The sequence below is a fragment of the Sinocyclocheilus grahami genome, unplaced genomic scaffold (assembly GCF_001515645.1).
Source record: "Sinocyclocheilus grahami isolate Dianchi unplaced genomic scaffold, SAMN03320097.WGS_v1.1 scaffold21.1, whole genome shotgun sequence".
Lineage (NCBI taxonomy): Eukaryota > Metazoa > Chordata > Actinopteri > Cypriniformes > Cyprinidae > Sinocyclocheilus > Sinocyclocheilus grahami.
The window spans coordinates 5,563,041-5,585,330 of record NW_015505200.1 but is presented as its reverse complement, the minus strand read 5'-3'; the positions used below and the strand labels follow the sequence as shown (position 1 = coordinate 5,585,330).

Sequence of the window (22,290 nt, the reverse complement as noted above, 5' to 3'; positions counted from 1 at the left end):
AAAAAAAACATTTCCATTTGTTTTGTACGTTTGGTCTGATTTCTTGATGCTTTTTCAACGTTTTCACCAGCAGGTGTCGCCAGCATGTGCTGTTTCAAGTGCTTCGAAACATCGAATCATTTTTCGAAGCAATTGGTTCAATTGATTCAATGCTTCGAAAAGCTTCGTTTCTCCCATCACGAGTACATACTGCTCACTTTTCATTTCCTCCCCAGTCAGGTGCCAGCTGTTATAAATTACTGATTAGACCAGGTAGCACAATTTAGCTGCTTACAGAGAGCATTTGGTTTGCGTCTCACTAGCTCTGGACTACCTGATCATGAAGTACCTGCTAGGTTTTTTTTGTTTAGTTTGTGCAATTGCCACGGCATTCGATGTGTCTGAAGATAGTAATGACGGTAATTTGTATTATGGCACAAGAAAAAATATGATGCATTATAAGTTAACCAACATCTAGAAGAATCCAACTTTAGCTGGTAGTTGTGTTTTGGAACACAGTAGTTGATCATTAGCTGGTTGACTGACCACCATGTTTTAAAGACCAGTAGAAACCTAGTTTATTACTAATTATCTGCTTTGAAACCAGGTTCTAGACACAGATACCAACTTAAGTTTGATTTTTTTGTAGAGTTGTTCAGTTTTCTTCAACTTTCAGGCATGCAATGAGTAATCCCTCTCTCCCTTTTTCTATAGATATCCAAATTACATGTGAAGAGCATTCTGTTCATGTTAAGTGGAAAGTGGACAAAACAATGACTGGAAATCCTACTCGGCTTTTCTTGGGTAGCTGCTTTCCTTCACAATTCTCAAATGCGTCAAATGGAGCAGAAGCAGACTTTTACTATCCACTTAGTGCTTGTGATTTCAGACGAATGGTAAGTTTGATTTCACTAATCGTTGAATCCTGAAAATATGATGAATTTATTTTTCTTTTCTATTTTTCTCTCTCCATTCCAATTAGGCAACATGGAAATACTTGGTGTATGAGAACAAGCTAACCTACAGGCCGTTGCCAAAGCCCTCCCCTCCTTCTTTCAGCTATCCAGTTAGATGTGTGTATGACAGGTAACTACAACTAGGTACTACAGGTCTTCACCAGGACTCTCGATCCCGTTGTCTGTTATCATTACAAAACAACAAAAGTCTACCTTCTCTTAAAGTCTTAACACTTTCCATCATTCCCATCTTTTCCTTCAGTGCTTCAGACAGTTTCAATGGGTTAATTGCATTCAAAGATCCAGCAGCAAACTTCATCAATACCTTATACTCTTCTTTTCTTTTCTTTTCTTTTCCTTGACATATGACTTCCATTCTCACTGTCTGTTTCAGATTCAGAAAGATGTTCTTTCTTTTCCTATTTACCACTACATTCCATTCATCTCCATTTTTTATTGCAAAAAACACATACAATAAGGCAATACAAGATCGTAAGAAGATCCTCAAGAACAGAGCACCAAGCCAAATGAAAATTAAAAATTTTTTAAAAATCCATTACCTCCAATTTCCGCGCCACACAATTCATCCTCCATATCCGGATCGCTTCCGGAATCAACGCCACTTCCTGCATCCGCCTGCACACCGAACGAAGCTTCGAAACATTTGTGAATCTTTTGTTTCGAATCAGTGTTTCGGAGCGCGTATCAAACCCATAGACATATAAATAAAACACATAACACAAGCACTAATATTTAATAGTATTTATGTGTTTATTATTCATTTAAAAAAAATGGTATTTCTAAAAAAAAACATTTCCATTTGTTTTGTACGTTTGGTCTGATTTCTTGATGCTTTTTCAACGTTTTCACCAGCAGGTGTCGCCAGCATGTGCTGTTTCAAGTGCTTCGAAACATCGAATCATTTTTCGAAGCAATTGGTTCAATTGATTCAATGCTTCGAAAAGCTTCGTTTCTCCCATCACGAGTACATACTGCTCACTTTTCATTTCCTCCCCAGTCAGGTGCCAGCTGTTATAAATTACTGATTAGACCAGGTAGCACAATTTAGCTGCTTACAGAGAGCATTTGGTTTGCGTCTCACTAGCTCTGGACTACCTGATCATGAAGTACCTGCTAGGTTTTTTTTGTTTAGTTTGTGCAATTGCCACGGCATTCGATGTGTCTGAAGATAGTAATGACGGTAATTTGTATTATGGCACAAGAAAAAATATGATGCATTATAAGTTAACCAACATCTAGAAGAATCCAACTTTAGCTGGTAGTTGTGTTTTGGAACACAGTAGTTGATCATTAGCTGGTTGACTGACCACCATGTTTTAAAGACCAGTAGAAACCTAGTTTATTACTAATTATCTGCTTTGAAACCAGGTTCTAGACACAGATACCAACTTAAGTTTGATTTTTTTGTAGAGTTGTTCAGTTTTCTTCAACTTTCAGGCATGCAATGAGTAATCCCTCTCTCCCTTTTTCTATAGATATCCAAATTACATGTGAAGAGCATTCTGTTCATGTTAAGTGGAAAGTGGACAAAACAATGACTGGAAATCCTACTCGGCTTTTCTTGGGTAGCTGCTTTCCTTCACAATTCTCAAATGCGTCAAATGGAGCAGAAGCAGACTTTTACTATCCACTTAGTGCTTGTGATTTCAGACGAATGGTAAGTTTGATTTCACTAATCGTTGAATCCTGAAAATATGATGAATTTATTTTTCTTTTCTATTTTTCTCTCTCCATTCCAATTAGGCAACATGGAAATACTTGGTGTATGAGAACAAGCTAACCTACAGGCCGTTGCCAAAGCCCTCCCCTCCTTCTTTCAGCTATCCAGTTAGATGTGTGTATGACAGGTAACTACAACTAGGTACTACAGGTCTTCACCAGGACTCTCGATCCCAAAACATTGCCATTGATGTACAATAATTTCAATTCTGTTATCAGGCCGAAGGGTTGGACTCCTACCTTCCAGAGCTCTTCTACTGGTGTTATCCAAGGTCATGGAGAACTGGCCTTTCACATGGCAATTCTCAATTGTAAGTAGGCAATGCTTGATCTATTGATTCTATTGGTCTTGTTATAATAACTTGCATATCATAATCTCTCCAGATGATTTCAGTGGCCCTGCAGAATCCAATGTCTTTCCAATGGGATCTTTTGTTCCTATCTGGGCTGGTGTTAACCAGCAAGCCCATCAGCCTCTGCTGCTGCTTCTGGAGGAATGTGTAGCCTCCACAACACTCGAAATGTACCCAGATACTCTTACATACCCACTTATTACCAATAAAGGGTGTGTACATTTGTTATTAATTGAAATAGCCATTAGTCAGCACATTATTTTCTGCAATTTAGTGGCCATATTTCTATAATTGACTTGATGTGAACCCATTGTAGGTGCCTTGTGGATGGTAAGAAAAGCTTCTCTAAGTTTTTACCAAGGTATCACTCCTCCTCGATCCTGCTTCACCTTCAAGCTTTCAGATTCGCTGTGGGACAAGAGGTGAGGGACTCCCTTTATTGGAATATGGCAAGTTATTAAACGTCTGAACTTGTTCCTGCCTATTCTTTTCCTGCAGGTCTACATCCATTGCAAATTAATTGCGTGGGACCCTGACCTCCTCAATGAAGAAAAGAAGGCCTGCAATTATAATAAAGCCACAGGAGAGTGTGTAAATTTGATTTGTACTTAAACTCCATTATTAAATCTAAGTTGATTTGATTTATTGGAAAAGATCTAATAATGCTGCTTCATTAACAGGTGGGAGCTTTTAGACGACCCATTCCAGAGTTCTCTTTGTCAGTGCTGTGAATCAACATGTCAAGGCCGTGGAAAGAGGGACACGGATTCCGGTAAATCAAAAGCATAATGCCAAAAAACTAATGTTAAATATGGCGAACACCGTAACATGGCTTTAAGTTAACATGCAATGTGTCTGGATTACAGCACCTCAAGGACTGGTACTAAAGTCTGTGCTGGGACCTTTGACATTTACAGAAGATTCACTGTGATGTTACTCCATGTCATCCGTAATCTTTTGTAATGTTCTTAAAATTATTTAATTTTGTCTTTATAGTATTATGCATATTACAGTGGTTTGTTTTTCCTCCTTTGTAGGCTGAGTGGCTGGCTGTCTATAGTGATGCAATGGATAACTGACAGGTCAGTGGAGTGTACTCTGTACATGATATTTTGGTAATAATTCACCATTGTGTACAGTGGAATAACATTTTTCCCCCTTTTTAAAAATTTTTTTTTTTTTTCAGGTGCTGGATTCCTGATCTGAGTGATTTGAGTAGGAGTGGCCAAAGAAGTCGTCAGATTTTTTCACTGCTCCAACTTTTATGCATCGTGTTGATTAAAAGACTGTGAAACATCATATTTGAAACTTTCTTTCTGTGATCGGTCACATCACTTATTTGTCTTTAAGGATGACTCATAAATTTACCTCCATTTCAACAGTTATATAATTAAGTTGATTTCTCCCAACTAAAGGAGCAGGTTATAGCATGCATTGTAAGAAACCTTAAGAGTACATTAAAATGCCTTGAGAAACTTGGAAATCTGGTGAATTCGATTTTGTAAAAAAAAAAAAAAAAATGTAGTAATTATATGCTTGCTCAGGTCAAATTAAAATGGTACAGAAAGCACATTTGCAGATATTCAGAGCCTGAGCTTGTAAAACTACGTTTTTGCAACCTACTGTAATGCTGACTGGGAGTGATTCCTTCAAAAAACAATAGTGTTTAAGAGTTGCCGCTTATGATTTGGCAAATTTTGCCAGAACTGTCAAAAAGCAAATTAATTTGTTCTAATTTTAAAAATGCATGTTGCAAAAAATTATCTACCTAGCATTCAACTACGTTCAGAACCTAGCAGTATAAAGCTAAATATGTATCCAAAACAGTTCACATGAAAATGTTTTACATGACACTAATTTCTTGAACACTATATTAGAAATATTTGTCACATTTTGTATGATCCGAGTCGGATCATCAGCAGCTGACGTTCATTAAGCTCAATGCATTTCAGATGTGAAAACTTTAGGTTAGCTATCAATCAAAGTGCATAAGTATGTCCTTGAAGTAGGCAACAGTGTGCTGTCAGAATGCCTTTTTGTTGCTTGCTTTTTTTAAATTCTGGTTGTTTTCTTAGTGGCACAAGCAGGTAATATAATAGGAGGCTTGTACCAGATGGAGCATTTTAACACCACATTGCACACTATTGCTGAGTTTTGTACACACTAATTCTAAGTCTATCTTCAAACTTGCCTCCCATCAGCAATCACTGTGGACTGCAGCAAAAACTCTGTCTCTGTGCGATGGGTTGATGCAGACCCTCAAGTGGATCCATCCCTGCTCCGCCTGTGTAACTGGCCTCCAACCCAGATTTCAGTAAAATCTCAAGGCTCAGAGGCAGTGTTCTATGCTGAATTTTGGGCTTGTAATATTAGGAGGCTGGTGAGTTCAGTGAAGAATTTCCGTTATTCTTCATTAGTAAAGAGTAACAGATTTGCCCTCTGATTTATTTGTGTTTGGAAGTATGAGCCACTGAGCTATTAGTTAATAGCTCTTTCCTATGAGGAGCAAAGGAGTACTTAACAGTTCTTAAAATGGAATTCTTTGGGCCATATTCAACACTTAAAACTTTGCATTGTTGGAGACATTTGTACTTGGAAAAAGAGACGAGTAGAAGTTACTGAGATTGGTTTATATGCTGAGAAAAGTAACCTTGCTTGTTCTTGTTAGATTCAGCAGTGGTCTAGATGACAAAAGGTTGTGCATATAGTTAAATGCATTGAATAAAAAATGGTCCAATAACTTTCTCTTTGTAGATGACTTTAGTGGTGTGGCCACTACCACGACATTCTCACTAGGCTCAACAATCCCAATTGCTGCCTCAGTTGCCCAGCAGAACCATCAGCCATTAATACTGCTGCTGGATGGATGTCTGGCATCCACAACACCAGAACTGGGTCCAGATTCTCATGTTTATCCACTCATTACCAATAATGGGCATGTGTGAAAACGAGATGTGGTCTTTCTGGAGCTAAAAACATTTTCATGTTCCACAGCAGTGGAGTGAGTAGCACAATTCTTCATCTTGATGCCCTTTAAAATTTATTCATTTTTTTTTTTCTTCTTTGCTTTAAGGTGTCTTGTAGACAGCAAAAATACAAACTCAAGGTTTCTGCCAAGAAAGCAATTGTCAGAGATCAGGCTAAGTCTTGAAGCTTTCAAGTTTGTCATTGGAGAAGATGCAAGTTCTTTCGTTCATTCGGAATTTTTTTTTGCATCATCCCCAGGTCTACCTGGACTGCAGGCTTGTGGCATGGGACCCAAGTGACCTGGATGGTGGCAAGAAAGCTTGTCAATATGACAGGATCAGCTCACAGTATGATAATTTCAAATTGAAGGCCTCTTGTAGAACTCATGAATAGGCTCTTTCTCTTTTTGCAGTTGGGTGCTGATTGATGATCCATCCCAGAATTCTCTCTGCAGCTGCTGTGACACTAACTGTCAAGGAAGAAAGAAATTAGGAATAACAGCAGGTCACTGTTCACTGTATTATTGCTTACCATATGTTACTTTACCATAAAGTGAAGATTAAACATTTAGCCACTATTTCACAAGTGTGAAAAGAATCATTAAGTATTGAGTTTTACTACTGGGCATGAACTGACTTGACTGCATGATCTACAGATTCCTCAGCTTTAAATTCTGTTATTGGGCCTCTGGTTATTATTGAAAACTGAGGACTGGGTCATACCTTGGATTTGACAAGGTTAGCTGTCTTATATTGCTGTTGTATTTTTTATTATTATTATTATTATTTTATTTTATGTCCCTTATCTGACATCTATTCTGTGTTGAATTACTTCCAAAGATTGCCTCCAAGCCGCGGGAGTTGCTTTGGACATCCTAAGGGTTGAGCTCTACCTGTTCCTGTTCAACTGCTGCGTTTCTTGAGAGAAATAAACCATTATAAAAGTGGATGTTGTTCGTTATTACATATAAAAATGTTTGTTTGTTTTTTACACTTATTAACTTGCCCTAGATCCGTTTTGTTTTTAGTGTCAAACAATGCCTGGGACAGAAAAAATACCTGCTACTAAAATATTCTGAAATTGATACTTTTTTCCTTCCAACTTCTGGAAACAAATGAGCACACTTGATGGTGATCCAGCAGTTGTGATGGGCAAAAGCATAGAGTATGAATTTGGCAAGTTATTTTGTGCCTTTACACTCACTATAGCAAAGACACTTAAAACCACTTTTTCTTACTTTACTACACTGCCCAAGAGATGGCGCCAAAACCGTTTACTTCAGGAATTTTTCAACGGTTCGCTCACTCGACTCGAGGACAAGTTGAGAGAGATTTGCTACGTTACTCTTAACAGCTGCAGGTAAATTATTCAGATAAACATAACATTCGTAAAAGTAAATTGTTTATACTATGACAAACAAGTATTTTAACGCAGTCCACAGTTTGCTAGCATTGCAAGATTAGCAAAAAAAACGTGTTATTGCAGCATAACGTTACATCTCTTAATGGTATCAACATCCTTTAATATTAATTTTAACGTTAGTTTTTTTTTTTCTTTCATAGAAGTGAAATGAACTGGTTTCACTGTAACAATTGTTATGTGAGAGAAGGGAAAAAATTCGTAGTGTCCAGTTGTGGCCATATATTTTGTGAGAACTGCATAAATACAAGTGAGTAACGTAACGCAATACGCTCTTCTTCTTTTTTTTTGCTATTTTGAGTGGTTTTTATTATATTTTATTATTATTTCATTTTCGAGGCTACTGTGAATCACTAACTGTAATATCCTCCTAAAGGTCAGTGCGAAATTTGTTGTGCCAATTGCAACTACCTTCACATATCTGATCAGGTAAGTCCAACCCGCACTGAGAAACCAGATGATCTCAGCAACATTCACACAGAATATTGTTTTTTAGAAGGCCTTGCTCCACAGGGGCGCCTGGGTGGGTCTGGCCCACCTTGGAAACTATGCTAGTATGTACCCACCCCCCAACTTTCCTGAGGGTCCTGTTGCACAAGTCAAGTCTTCTTTATTTATGTGGTGCTTTATACCAGTGGTTCCCAACCCTGGTCCTTGAGGCACCCCAACATTGCACGTTTTGCATGTCTCCTTAATCAAACACACCTGATTCAGACCATCAGCTCATTAGTAGAGACTTCAAGACCTAAAATTGGTGTGTCAGAGAAAGGAGACATGCTAAATGTGCAGTGTTGGGATGCCTCTAGGACCAGGGTTGGGAACCACTGCTTTATACAATACAGGGGCCAGTTGCATAAACTAGTCACTATGTTAAGAACTTGTTTGACCAACTAGCAGTTAGCCAAGAGGTACCAGTCTTACTTTTCAATTCAAATTACAGCAGTCAACCTTTTTGGAATAGATTTAAAAAAGTTAGTAACAGTTTAGTAGAAAAGAAATTACATGAATAACGTTTTAAGACTAGTCTAAGCAGTTTATGCAGCCGGCCCCAGATTGTGTCAAAAAAGCTTTACAGTGTTAAACAGCACACACTGGAAGTGGGCTTGTTTGGGGTGCTAAATATGGTTCTGAAGTTCATACACAGTTTACCTATGAGAGATTAAGGTCATGAAAGTTTCAAATCACAATTGAATTTTGAGAACAAGTTCAGTTGATGTGTGTTGTATGAACAACAGTTTGACAACTAGTTATCTGTAAAAAAAAAAAACACACAAAAAAACAGGTAGGCCTACATGCTAAGAATTATTTTTGTCAACCTTTTGAATAATTTCTGTAATGAAAAATTGCAGAAAATAGCAGTAATGTTCAGATTTTATTTTCGAATTGTTTGACTATAGAGGAAATAAAAGCAGAGTTGTTAAAACAGTGCAATACTAATATTAATTTATTTAATATTTAATATTATTCATTTATATTCATTTATTTTATATTATTTGTTGCTATGGTTACATGCATTATTCTTAATTAGAAAAAAATTATTAACTTTGGTTACCTATACCAACCTCACCTATGCCTATACCAACATTTGAACAACCATGTTTCCTTACATGTTCCTTTTTTTTTTTAAGATGAAGCCACAGGAAAAGATGTTTTTCAAAGATCCAGTGAAACTCATTCAGACTCGACTGGAACATATTGCCCAGGTCATTTTCTGCTTTAACAAATACATTTTATTTGTCCCAATTCCTTTATAATTGATTGAATCTAAAAAGGCCAACAAAAAAAAAACATTTGCTGTGAACTCTGTAACATGAAATCATCATGTCAGAGTGACATCAAGTCCTAAGCAAACACAATTCTGCCATTTATAACTTAGGAAAATGCATTTGTTTCAGATCGCTATTTTTCAGAAAAGGCAGAAGGAGCGAGTCATCGCATTCTTAAGAAGCAGGTCTGTGGAACTGGAACGAAAGGTGAAAGAAGTCCGTGATCAGTGCTACAGGTGGTCATTTATGGATTAGATCTAAGATATATATTCAGTGGCACTTGACTGTTTAGTTACTTGTGTTTTATTTAAGGCAAGTGTCTGAGCTGAAACAAGAGAACGAAGAACTAAAGAAGCCGCTTTCTCAGAGGAGGGTGAGAGATTCTTATTGCATGTCTCACGCTTCCCTTCTAACTTCCGTTCTCTTTGGATGTTATAGTTTTTCTTCCCTCCACAGACATCTCCTGGGAGGTTTCCAATTAATGGGTAAATACAAATATTTGTCTTTATGTGCATAAATGTGTCATAATATAATATAATATACATTTAAAATATATTCTTTCCATATATAGAGGAACTCCAAGGATGATTCTTCCTGTGGCTGTCACATCACCAGGTAGCAATTTCATAGCTTAAAACAGAAGCTTCATCTCCTAGATTGAAACACTGTAAAGCTTTAAATATATTGTTCTCATCGCATTTCATTTCCAACTGCATTTCCAGTCACACCTCGCTCAAGAGCTGTCAGGTATCTTGCATTTTATCATGTCATTTATTTTTATATAGATTTACTTTCCTCCAAATAATACAATGTAATTCTGGTTGTTGTGCAAGTTCGGGTGACACTTTGGAGAGGTTTAGACATTCCAGACTCGGCATGACAGTGAGTTAGCGTCTCTATTACATCCTAGTTTATAGTTTGTTTAGTTTAATATAGTCAGTTTTCAAGTCATATGGAAATAAGCAATCCTCATGTGACTGTGCTTTATGTCTAATCTGCTCTAGACACCCCCAGGGTTATCCATCTCTATGTCTAGCTTGAGTTCAGTACATGAACAAAGTTTCAGTAAGTGATGTAATACTGACATTGTTAATCATATCTTTCAGATATCATTATTTGAGTGCATAAAGTAATGATGGTTTCAAGGTGGACACTCTACTGTTCAGCCTCATTGTGCTTATGCTTATGTTCTCTTTTTATCTTAAAGGGACACCCAGTTCAGTTAACACTCCGACAAGGTAACATTTTATGCATTTACCAAGACTAAACATTTATTAATGCCCCAAATTGAAAGTTTTCACACTAAGCAATTGCGCTGTCCATCTTCTCATAATTTATAGGTCCCAACATACAACCCCAAACAACTTTCAGTTCCAGCTTCTGGCTAGGCCTACAATCCAGTCCCCAAGGCAATAACCAATAATCATTTGTAGCTAATTTAGGTCATTAGAAAGCCACTTCATCAATATTGCACCCACATCACTCAAAAGATGAGTGATCTACTAATTCTTCATATCAGTAGATAAAATTATATTGACATTAATTTATTTGAAAAAACTGTTTTTAGTTTGATTAAAGGTGGCACAAATAAAGGCTATATGAGCCATAAATGTTTTTCATTTACTTTGGTCTCTCACTATCACAACTATTTTGCTCCGTTTTTGAACGAGTTTATTGTTAGAACTGAAAATATAACTCGCTTTCATTTTCCAATGGAAATGTAATTGCAAATAAACAGTGGTGTAAAGTATTTAAGTAAATGAAATTAATTACTGTACTTGAGTATCTTTTTGGAGTTTTACTGAGTATCAAAGATATTAGCAACTTTTACTCTCTACTTCACTACATTTTTGAATAAGCATCTGTACTCTTTACTCCACTACATTTGTAATGAGTGTTACAATTACACATTATATTTTCCATTGCACCTAGCTTTTTCTGCAGCAGTTTATTTCTGCTACAAAAGAAGTGATATCGCCAACTACAGGGCACTGAAAGTACATTATCTTGTATGTTTTGCCCTTATTCACCCAAACTTGTCAACAAGGCTACTTGACATGAATGTGAGTTCCTTAGCAACGGGAATGAGGCTGAAACCAGCTCATCCAGTGCAAGAAGGCTTTGACTTTTTAATTTTACTTAACAGTATTTTTTCCACTATTCTCCTGTATTCTTATCCTGTTATTATTGTAAAAGTTCAATAAACAAATTAAGCAAAAATAATAATAATACTTTTTGAAGCATAGTTTATTTATTGCAATTTTTGAGGTGTTCAGTTTTATAAAAGTGTTTGCTTTTCTCACAAATGAACTCTTTCTTGTTTTTCACTGGCATGTCTCTTTGACTAGTGCATCTTTGAGCCTATAGTCAGTATAAGTAAAATACTTAAGTACTGTTAAAATCAGATACTCTTAAGACCTTTACTCAAGTTGTTTTGAAATTGGTGACTTGTAACTGGTAGTGGGGTAATTGTCACTGTAAGGTACTTGTACTTTTATTCAAGTATGGTTTTCAGGTACTCTTTACACCTCTGCAAATAAAATAGAAAACCATTAAATGTGACAATTAAAAATATTTTAACATCAAAACTTTTGTTAGCTGGGCTCAGTTACAATAAATCAGTCCAACCAATTGCATTTTTTCCAGTTTATTCAAACAGAAAAATCGAAACAAATTAAATCCACATTACGCAAGGAATGAGAAAGAACGTCTTGAACCCTTCAGCATCAATTTATTGTATAATTAATATAATTAACAGCTGTATTGTGGTCCCTTTTTTATAGGTGGAATTTGATCACAAAACTGAGACATAATCCATAGTTTAGCATACCAAAAGATCTGGGCTGCGTTTCTCAAAAGCATTTTGAAGTAGATCGTAGAGACTACTGGTGATAATGCTTTTGGGAAATGCAGCCATGAACTGCCAGCACACCTAACCAACACCACCGTGTTTGTAGAAAAGTGAAATACTGATGAATTTAAACCATATGTTAATGCTAAATATTTTTCAACTCTAAATGATGTGAATGATTTGCAATTTAAGCCTTTTCATGCCCCATTTGCCTAATGTCAATATGGTACATTTACCATTTTTGGAAAATACACCACAAGACATTTTGAGGAGACATTTTTGACACGTTTGATGTCAAGGGGTAAACTGAAAAGAATGCAACAGTAAGTTGAACTTAATCGGTCATGTTTTATTTCAATGCAACTGTTTCCCCTCCCTGAAACACAAATTTACAGACAATAAGGCACAAGATTTTACAAAAACCATGGCTTTTGTTGTCTTCACTGCAGTGGAGTAGGGAAGTATTCAAATAAAATGTTTATTCACAATGAAGTAGCGAGATTAGAGAGATGGATCCATAAACCTCTAAGTGCGGAATGTTAAAGAAAGAAACATAATTGGGGGGAAAAATATATATACATATATATATTGGAAAAACTTAAGGTTAACTGTTTGCAAGGGAATCAATTTAGAGTGCCATATGGATCTTCTAGGAGTTAAACTAAAAATTGACAAAAACATACTCTCGCATTGCTAAAGTTACTGGTCCAAAAAACTAAACTACAGTACCTAATAGATAACCAAGCCAAGGTTTCTGGAAAAATTAAAAGTTTGAGTATCATATCAGATCGAAGAAGCAGCAATTAAGGCTCTAAAGGATTACTAACAAAAATACCAAAAACACAAACATTGGAAACTGGAGGAACAGCCAGTGTACAGATGACTCCCAGAGTATCACAGGAAAACATTTTACATTTCAATACTGCCTGTTGTATAACAAATTAACAAATGATGAAGTGGGTGTTAAAAAAACCTTCACATTGTTATGTTTTTTTTTTTTTTTTTTTTTTTTTTTTTTACATAGTAGAGGGCATTGCATGAAGTGATTTTATACTGTTCCTTCAAAGGTGTTTTGCCTGATTACAGGACTCACAGCAGATTAACAGACAGGAGCACAAACAGTTTTCTTTCTTATATTAATCAATCAATAACAGTGATCTCTGTGTCCAGTGTTGTACTGTCTTTAGATGCAAACCAGTCTCGGACCTGTTGATAACTCATTTTTGACTTCCGGCAGAGATTGTCAAGGTCTTTCTCTTGGAGTGGTCCCATCTGTCGATAATACTGCTCCAACGGACTGAAGTCTACGGAATCTGTAGCAGACTTCTGTGTTTTTGGCGTGCTGTTCCCTTGTGACTTACGTTTCCTGTTGCCTTCACTTCCTGGGGTTCCAGTGGCATCAGCAGCAGCCCCTCCACTTTGTAACAATGCTATCTCAGCAAGCACTTGGTCACGTACATCAGCATGCACCCACCGTACATGGCCATTTTTTACAGCATAACGCGTGTCCCCAAACCACTGGATAACATCAGCACGAGGCAAAGATGTTAGTTCAACTATCTGTGTGTATACGTCACTTTTTGGCCATGGGCAGCGCTGGAAGTATTCCTTTAGGAGAGCCAGTTGCTCCTTTGTTTTCCTTGGTCGTCCAGCTGCTGTTAATACTGAAGAAGGTGAAGTGTTGTCCGAGGGGTTTAGGGAGTTGTTCAAAGCATTTGCTTTGACGGAGCGTGCAGATTTCGACGACCTGCCTGAGTGTTTTTTAGATGGGGTGATTGATGGAGAAGAAGAGGAGGAAGTGGGTGCAGCTGGCTCTGGAGGTGTCAAACAACAGCTCTCACTTTCCTGTTCGCTTCCAGCTTCGTTATTATGAATCTCACTTTCTTCTAAACATTTCTCCTCGTCCACACCTAATGGTTCATCTACAAATGCCTCGAGTGTGTTAGAGAGGAAAAGCTGGAAAAACTGAGAGTTCTTTGTCCGATTCCTTCGTGATCCTTTCACGCAAAACTTTTCCTTGCCTTCGTCATCAGCTTGCTCTGTAGTTTGCTTTTTAGTGGTGAGAGGGAGAGGCTGAACCTCCTGAGACTGAGATGATAGACTGTAGTTGGGTTCATTTTTTTCTCCTTGAGTAGCAGAGAAGGATGTCGACAACCCCCTACCATTTCGCAGCTGGTAGCGACCGTCACTAAACCACTTTCGAATCTCATTACGAGTAAGGCCCGTCTCCTCTTGTAGGCGCTGGAGCTCGGTCTCATCAGGCCAATTCTCCTGTAGAAAACTCTTACGCAAAGCAGCTAACTGGGCTTTGGACTTTTTGTAGCGCCCATGACGTGGCTGCTCAGATCCAACAGGAGACTCTGTAGAAGTAGGTGGGGTGGCTGCTTGAGGTGTTTCTGGAATTTCTACTGGCTGTCGGTAGTAGTATGAATCCTGGGGAGGTGGGAGAGATGAACGGAAATGTGAGGGAGCAGGAAAGAGCTTTGCTGGTTCTGTGCTTTCAGTTTTACGTCTTTTACGAGGCACTTGTGGACTTTGCACTAGATCTTCTGTTTCTTTTAAATCCTCAATACCATTTTCCCTCTTTGTACTGCTCTCTTTGTGTTTAGTCTCACTCGTCTGCACTGGTCTAGCCAGCTTGAGCCGCGTCTCTTCAATGTCCTCCGAGGCCCAACTAATTCCATACTTGATGCGTTGCACCATGAACCACACTTTGACTTTATCTAGGGGAAGAGCACAGACACGGGCAAGGGTGGTGACTTCTTGAGATGTTGGATAGGGGAAGATGTTGAAGGCCTGAACAAGTTCAGGGATACCATCCAGCTCACGTGTTTGATCTGACTGGGTCCACACTAGCTTCAGTCCTTCAGATACCAAAGGAAGACATACTACAGAGTTATTATTAGTGCTGAAGCTTACTGCAGAACCACCATTGCTCTCTCTTGGTCTGCGATTAGAGGGGCTTGCATGTTCCTTTCCATCATAATTGTGGTAGTGTGGTGATTTTTGCTGCCATGCACTGGTGAGGCTTCCGTCTTTTCTTTTTGTTGCCACCCCTCTTGAAGAGATAACTTTCAAGTCATGGTCACTGTGCGTCGCCATCAGAGATATTTGTCCTCTATTGCCACAGACTGTAAAAAGAACAAAAAAAATTAGTCAACTGAGAATGAACTCAGCATGGTAGTGCATGTGCAAAACCCATAATGCAATTTTTTGCCTTTAAAACAGTTAATTTTGGTAACAATTAAAATCTTTGTTGTTTGTAAGCCAGATTTTGTGAGGGGTGAAAAGGTTGGAATGCTGGGGGGTGGTGGGCTGTTGCTGGCTGATGGGTGCTAGGATGGTGCTGTGGGGAGGGGGTTAATGGGTGGGGTTCTGGTCATTCTTACGTTGGTCAAATTTACAATAGAATTTGTTCAGATCATTTGGAAGATGCAGTGAACTTAACCTCAGGAAATCTGACATTATCGATGCCTACCAGAGGCTCAAGGTGACTTTACGGTCAACTCTACAGTCCAGCCAATGACTTTCCTCTCTAAAGTTAAAAGAAGGACAGATGTCACCCCCTTCCCCCTGCTGTTCTTTTCCACACATTAGCCTTTTATTAAAGCCTGTCGTATACTCTACACCAGTGCACACCCAACCCCCACTATGGCGGACTTGGGCAAAAGAGAGATGGGGGCCCTGCCCCTCACAGCTCTCTTGCCCCTTTCCAGTGCTTGTAATGGTCCACTTCCCTTGTTTGCCTAACCCCGTAGAACCATATAGAAGTTCATTTAACCTTCCAACAGATGGCCAAGAGATAGTAAGAGTCGGTCTCAGTTAAATAAAGGTAACAAAAGTTGGTGCAATTTGTCAAGCTGCTTTGTTTGCCAGTTTTGCAGTTTGCCTACCCAACACAGCACAGTCTACAGAGATGTTGGCCATCCCATTACTGCGTTTGTGCTTAAAATGAAAAGGTTTAGATTTTTACTTTAAAATCTAACCATGCCATGAGTTTATTTTCAAGTTTGTCCTGAATAGGACATCTTAACTACTTATGGCCACCAATTTGTAAATCAGCAACACAGTACCTTGAGTTTTAGCTCCATGTGGCATCCTATGACTTTAATGAGGCCAAAACAAAGCTGAACTGTGAACCACAGAAACAAACTTTGCCAGTAGTCTACGTGAGCACGGTCTTAGGCAATTCTGCTTGGAAAAGCTTTGCCAATATTAGGCAATTTACCACTACACGCAATGAGCACGCAATTCATCTACAAAACAAGCTGGAGGTGAACTTGACAGGATAAATTCCCGACCGCCTGTGGTGACCTCATTTATCAGATGATGACTTGGAATGACTCAACTAAGCATAAAGTCCCTTGAAATCAGTGTAGCTTTTGTTTAGCAGGGTTACCATTTATACATTAGTGTCCAATTCACAAATGTATTAACTTGTGGATATAAGTAGCCGATTTATGATTTATTTTAATATCATTTCTGAAATCATTCGTATACACTAAACAGACATACAATGCGGTTTACACTAAATAAACTTGGTTAGACTAGTTGGAAATTGCGTCAGTAGTCGATGTTTGTCCATGGCCTCTATTATAATCAGCTTATGTGGGGAACTTTTGACGCAAGTCGTAGGATGTGACTGTGAGATGAGATCACTAGAGAATGTGTTCATCCAACAAACAGTAAGCAAGTGTAATGGCCATCATCAACCGAACGCTTCAGTAATAAACAAGGGTTTATGCCATAACAGTTCTTGTACACCAGCCCTTTTGTGGCGCAGGATCCGCTCACGCTTCAGTAACACATAAACAAACTCCCGTTGTCCCACTTAACCGCGCATTCCCCGTTGAACCTTGAGCAAAACAAATCCTTCAAATAATGTAACACAACGCGACGTAAGACAAAATCGCCTCTGACTCCTCGCGTGGCTTTAACGACGCAATAACAAGCTTCGAGAGCCTTCACTCCGTCTCGGCTCTGCTTTGAAAACTTTACAAACGTAAGCTGTGTAGTAGTTCGCGTGAAAAAGCAAAAATAACTTACCGCTTGATTTTCTCTCAAGGCTGTATGTAGATACGCCACTCCAGCTGGTTTGTATTGTCCGACGTCGCTTTTGTTCTGGAAATCCCTTAAGTGTTTTTCGCCTGTCCGGTCAGACCGAGGCTAGACGGAAAGGATCAGGAAACTCTCGGACCAGCCCCCTCTTTCTAATGCAATGACGGTGCCGTGGCCGTGCAGGTCCAATCCGGGAAGGAGAGAGATGGGAGGAGGAGCACAGCTGAAACTATCGTAGGATGTGACTGTGAGATGAGATCACTAGAGAATGTGTTCATCCAACAAACAGTAAGCAAGTGTAATGGCCATCATCAACCAAACGCTTCAGTAATAAACAAGGGTTTATGCCATAACAGTTCTTGTACACCAGCCCTTTTGTGGCGCAGGATCCGCTCACGCTTCAGTAACACATAAACAAACTCCCGTTGTCCCACTTAACCGCGCATTCCCCGTTGAACCTTGAGCAAAACAAATCCTTCAAATAATGTAACACAACGCGACGTAAGACAAAATCGCCTCTGACTCCTCGCGTGGCTTTAACGACGCAATAACAAGCTTCGAGAGCCTTCACTCCGTCTCGGCTCTGCTTTGAAAACTTTACAAACGTAAGCTGTGTAGTAGTTCGCGTGAAAAAGCAAAAATAACTTACCGCTTGATTTTCTCTCAAGGCTGTATGTAGATACGCCACTCCAGCTGGTTTGTATTGTCCGACGTCGCTTTTGTTCTGGAAATCCCTTAAGTGTTTTTCGCCTGTCCGGTCAGACCGAGGCTAGACGGAAAGGATCAGGAAACTCTCGGACCAGCCCCCTCTTTCTAATGCAATGACGGTGCCGTGGCCGTGCAGGTCCAATCCGGGAAGGAGAGAGATGGGAGGAGGAGCACAGCTGAAACTTGGCCCCCTGAACGCACTTCCCATCTGGGATGTGATTACCATGTGAACTGTGCCACATGATAAGTTAGTAGTCTGCAGGTAAGCATGCATAGATATCAGTATTCTTTGATCAGACAAGTCAATGGTAACTTTATGAGTAACTTTATTAATGAGAGTTTAGGAAACAGCAATTCATTGAATCTATAAATTAGTACAACAAACTCCTTCAGGGTGACACAAGAGCCATTCACTTTGTATAAGGGTCCTGATAACCCTGTCAGGGTTTATTTTGACTGTATGTTATCCTGCATAATACATGGCTACCTACCAAATAAATTAATATACATTAATTATTGATTTGAAATGAATCATTTTTAATGCGAGAAGAAAGAATGTATTGGAAAACTAATCAAGCTGTGTTTGTTTTGTGCTAATGACAGACTGCCTGGTCATTATCCAACTTATTACATGGCTATTTAACAATGCACATGAAATATTGACTTGAGTGAAAGCACTTTAATTAGTCTACTTAAAGAGACTGCAGGGACAAAACATGAGAACAACTGTTTTCCTAGATGAGTGGACAATTATGTAGTGTTGCATGGGTGTTTGACCAATCAGAATCAAGTATTCAAGAGCGACATATCAGTCTATCAAAAATACAACACAAAAGACTGTTAAAAAATTTAAGTATTTATTGCAATAACTCGTTTGATTAGTATACATTCATCTAGAGCAGGGTTAATTATTCCCTTTCAAGTTAAAACCAGTATATTAACATACCCAGTATATTCATAAATTTTCTCATTTTAGAAAACAGTCGTGACTTGTGACAATACTAATATGCTGATGAATTGTGCATTAAGTGTCTTCCAGACTCAGCTACTGGAATTTTTAATAAGTGCTTTACTGATTTGTAAAGATAGACATTACAATAATTTTAATTTTTAAAAAAATGACAGGATTACAAAAAAATAGGCACTGTCTCTTCACTGAGACATGTTAGAATTTGCCACTGCCAAGACTCAGCATGGAACAAGGCACTCTGATAAATGAAGGAGTGAATACGGACAGCCAGGACACATAGGGTATCTGGGAAATGAGGAACTTCAGAGAGGTGTAGTCCACTACACTGCAGCCTGAAACAACAAGGAACACGTGTAGGATTTCATTTTGTAACATCTACACCGAAGTATCTGATCATAACTGAAAACACTATTACTCCAGCATAAACATTTGTCACCGTACCATCAACATCCTTGAGTCCATAGCGGTGAGCGAGGTCACAGGTCATCAACACTTGCCCAGTCATTGACATCAGACTTTTATCTGTTTGTCACCAAAAAGCATAAAGTAACATGTCAGCAAGAACCTCCAAACACTTCATTTCTCACCAATTACTTTCATGGTAATTCATAACCATATTAACGGCAACAACTGATTCAGTCTTTAAAAAATCCAACCTTTGGCCAGCTCAACTATGCATAGTCCACTAACTCTGTCGTCTCACCCTTATTGAACACTTCTTTGAACTGAGAAAAGACAGATTATAAATATTTAGGAAGATATGTTTTATTGTTTTCCATGAACTTAAAAAGCAATGATGATTGAGGGCTGGGAAAAATAAAAAAATCTTACTTTTGAATCAAAAGTTGGAGCATAAATGCTTTGAGAATAATGATGGCATAGTATACGAACAGAAAGAATGGATGTTGAATTCTGTGCAACTGAAATTATATACTGAAAATGACTTCAAATATAGAATTAAAATGCTGTGTGCACAAACTCACTGCAGCTTTGCCGACCCCATAGGATACATTAAAGAGATAGCGCAGACCACCCATGGATGATATGAACACAATCAAGCCTTTGCCCTGAGCCACCATCATCCGAGCAGCATACACTGAGCAGAAATAGTGACCCCTGGAAAAACAGTCAATTAATTAATTACTATGAATATTTTCATTTGGAGTCACCTCCAGATTTGTACTGTACCTGAGTCCAGTGTTGGTTTTTTGTGTCCCAAACATCTGGATCCACCTCCCAGAATTTCTTGTTCAAGTTGTCCATAATACCCTAACTCAGAGACACAAACACAACAATAGTAAAACAGTTATTTTATGAAATATTCAAAAGTATAATATTTCAAATCAAATATGCAGGGGGAAAAATGTGTTTTTGTTCCATAGTTAACTGTGACTAACCTGTACACCTGCATAGGCATTATTCACCAACAAGTCAAGTCTGCCGTTTTGCCCATGCTGGACACGTTCAAACAGTTCCTTGATTTCATCCTCTTTAGATGAGTCACAGACCAGTGGGAGACACCGGCCACCTCTCTCGGTCACCTGTCATCATGAAAATAAAAGAAGCATGAAACCAACATCACCTCCTACAAGTTGAGGGTTATTAACGGTACAATCAGGAGCCAGTTTCCACACCTCAGCTGCTGTCTGCTTCAGAGTTTTCTCCTGTCGACCAGTGATGTACACTGTAGCGCCAGCCTCAGATAACTGAAGGACAATACCTCTTCCAATTCCTCTGGAAGCACCAGTCACCACACAGATCCATCCAAATTGATGCCAGTAATATTGATGTCTGATCCTTAGAATTAGATCATTTGTTTAAAAATCGACCCAAGTGGTTCTCCATACAACAACTCACAGACTCACTGAATCGAAAAGAAAAATAAATAAAATTAAATAATTGGCCACATATGAGCCCTGTCCAAATGGGTTCCCAAATTACTATATTGAATGAGCTGAATCATGTGTAGCTCATCAAAAACTCAACTATGTGAAATTACAATAAACTCACACTTATTGATAAACATGTTAAATATACAGGGGTGCCCAAACTCGGTCCTGGAGAGCCGGTGTCCTGCAGAGTTTAGCTCCAACTTGCCTCAATACACCTGCTGGTAAGTTTCTAGTATACCTATAAGAGCTTGATTAGCTGGTTCAGGTGTGTTTAATTGGGGTTGGAGCTAAACTCTGCAGGACACCGGGCCTCCAGGACCGAGTTTGGGCACCCCTGGCCCTGTGCTAAAACATGCCAAGCCAGAACGTCAGACACGCGAGGACGTAATTACGTAATGGCGTAAAGAACCACTGACTCATTTTGTAATCGGTTCTTTAAAACTGTTCCTAAAGAACCGATTCGCGGAAATGACTCCCTAATTAGTAACAGTCAAACAGTGAGAAATAAGAGCCCGTCACCCTGTGGTCACATTTATCCATTGCAACCTTCATCACAACGACATTTAATTGGCCCGGAGTAAGTGTTATACATCATCATAATTATTAATTATTTACCTAAGCGTCGTGCAGATGGAAACGTAAAGCTGAATAACTTGTGCCTCTCGTGTGACACAATCGGCTTGTTTAGTATTTGTTTAATGTGATGGATAGAAGATATTATTGCTGTAATGACTTACTTGCGACAGTCATTTACATGTTGTATTAATGTAAACGCAACACATACCTGTTCTGCTGTCAAACCTCCGATGAATGGTAATTGTCTCTAAGGAACTCTTGAAATCTCCAACAACAGGCAAAGTGTGGTGAAATAAACTAGCACATAACGTGCAGATAAAACAGTCATGTTTATAACCGTCCTCCCACTCCCGTAATACGTCTAATATAAAGCCAATGCTTTTTGCAAATGTAAACAATGCTTTTAAAGCGTATTTAAAAACATAAAATCACCCACCCAATGAACACGTGTACACAAATGCAGTTTGAGCAGGAAATCCATTACCCTGTTAAAACATTTTGGTTTTCAGCAAGGTAAGAGGTTAACTCTTCCTCTGTTCTGCCAAATATGTTGCTGTTTTAATAGACTAAACTGTTACCATGAGTGAGGATCTGCAGTGTTTATACAGACTATTCAAGGAATAGCCTAACCATAGCCACACAATATGATTCAGTTGTTCCCTATATGTAGGCATTTCTCAGTGGTCCTTTTCTTTTCAGGTACTTTTTCTATTTTTATTAAGAGGCAAAGAGAGAGGAGCTGTGTCCGTAATCGCACACAGCCAGAGTAGGTACTGCTTTTGACCAAGAACCATTAAAAGTGGTAGGAGTGATCCAGGTACTTTTCGCCTACTGTTTTTCAAATACTATATTCAGACATGCTACTGTTCTGGCGTACTGCTTTTTGCATACTGTGTAGTAGAGAAGTGGGCATATTCAGATGCAGCTGGTGATCAGGATGAGAACACAGCAAAAAATAAAAATAAAAAACAGTTCTCCTCGACAGCGGATTATGTATCTGATGACAATGGTCATTTCATTGCATTAAAATGATAACATGGCCCTACAGCAACATC

The 22,290-nt window shown here is 38.6% G+C and overlaps 2 protein-coding genes and 1 pseudogene across 5 annotated transcripts; 1 reads left to right on the top strand and 2 right to left on the bottom strand.

The window, feature by feature from the left end:
• The first annotated feature begins 249 nt into the window (after positions 1-249).
• LOC107558034 (zona pellucida sperm-binding protein 3-like) lies at positions 250-4,327 on the top strand. 3 transcript variants are annotated; one of them, XM_016241647.1, is made up of 11 exons: positions 250-398; positions 694-875; positions 962-1,065; positions 2,895-2,986; positions 3,060-3,240; positions 3,345-3,450; positions 3,527-3,615; positions 3,709-3,800; positions 3,895-3,987; positions 4,066-4,110; positions 4,215-4,327. In XM_016241647.1, exons 1-9 carry the CDS (start codon positions 320-322, stop codon positions 3,957-3,959), a joined length of 990 nt encoding a protein of 329 aa, XP_016097133.1. In that variant the 5' UTR covers positions 250-319; the 3' UTR covers positions 3,960-3,987; positions 4,066-4,110; positions 4,215-4,327. The 3 variants fall into 3 exon arrangements, with proteins under 3 accessions (XP_016097133.1, XP_016097140.1, XP_016097125.1); XM_016241654.1 differs by lacking the exons at positions 250-398; positions 694-875; positions 962-1,065 and adding exons at positions 1,986-2,136; positions 2,432-2,613; positions 2,700-2,803 and having other exon boundaries at positions 3,895-3,977; XM_016241639.1 differs by lacking the exons at positions 250-398; positions 694-875; positions 962-1,065 and adding exons at positions 1,987-2,136; positions 2,432-2,613; positions 2,700-2,803.
• An 8,032-nt stretch (positions 4,328-12,359) lies between these two features.
• LOC107558007 (zinc fingers and homeoboxes protein 1-like) lies at positions 12,360-17,987 on the bottom strand. Of its 2 annotated transcripts, none has more exons than XM_016241618.1 (2): positions 17,739-17,987; positions 12,360-15,162 (listed from the first exon to the last, which is right to left on the bottom strand). In XM_016241618.1, the coding sequence occupies exon 2, from the start codon at positions 15,131-15,133 to the stop codon at positions 13,172-13,174; it is 1,962 nt and encodes a 653-aa protein (XP_016097104.1). In that variant the 5' UTR covers positions 15,134-15,162; positions 17,739-17,987; the 3' UTR covers positions 12,360-13,171. The 2 variants fall into 2 exon arrangements, with proteins under 2 accessions (XP_016097104.1, XP_016097097.1); XM_016241611.1 differs by lacking the exon at positions 17,739-17,987 and adding an exon at positions 17,078-17,263.
• Positions 17,988-18,663: 676 nt separating this feature from the next.
• On the bottom strand, positions 18,664-20,581 carry LOC107558896 (dehydrogenase/reductase SDR family member 1-like; annotated as a pseudogene).
• Positions 20,582-22,290: the final 1,709 nt, after the last annotated feature.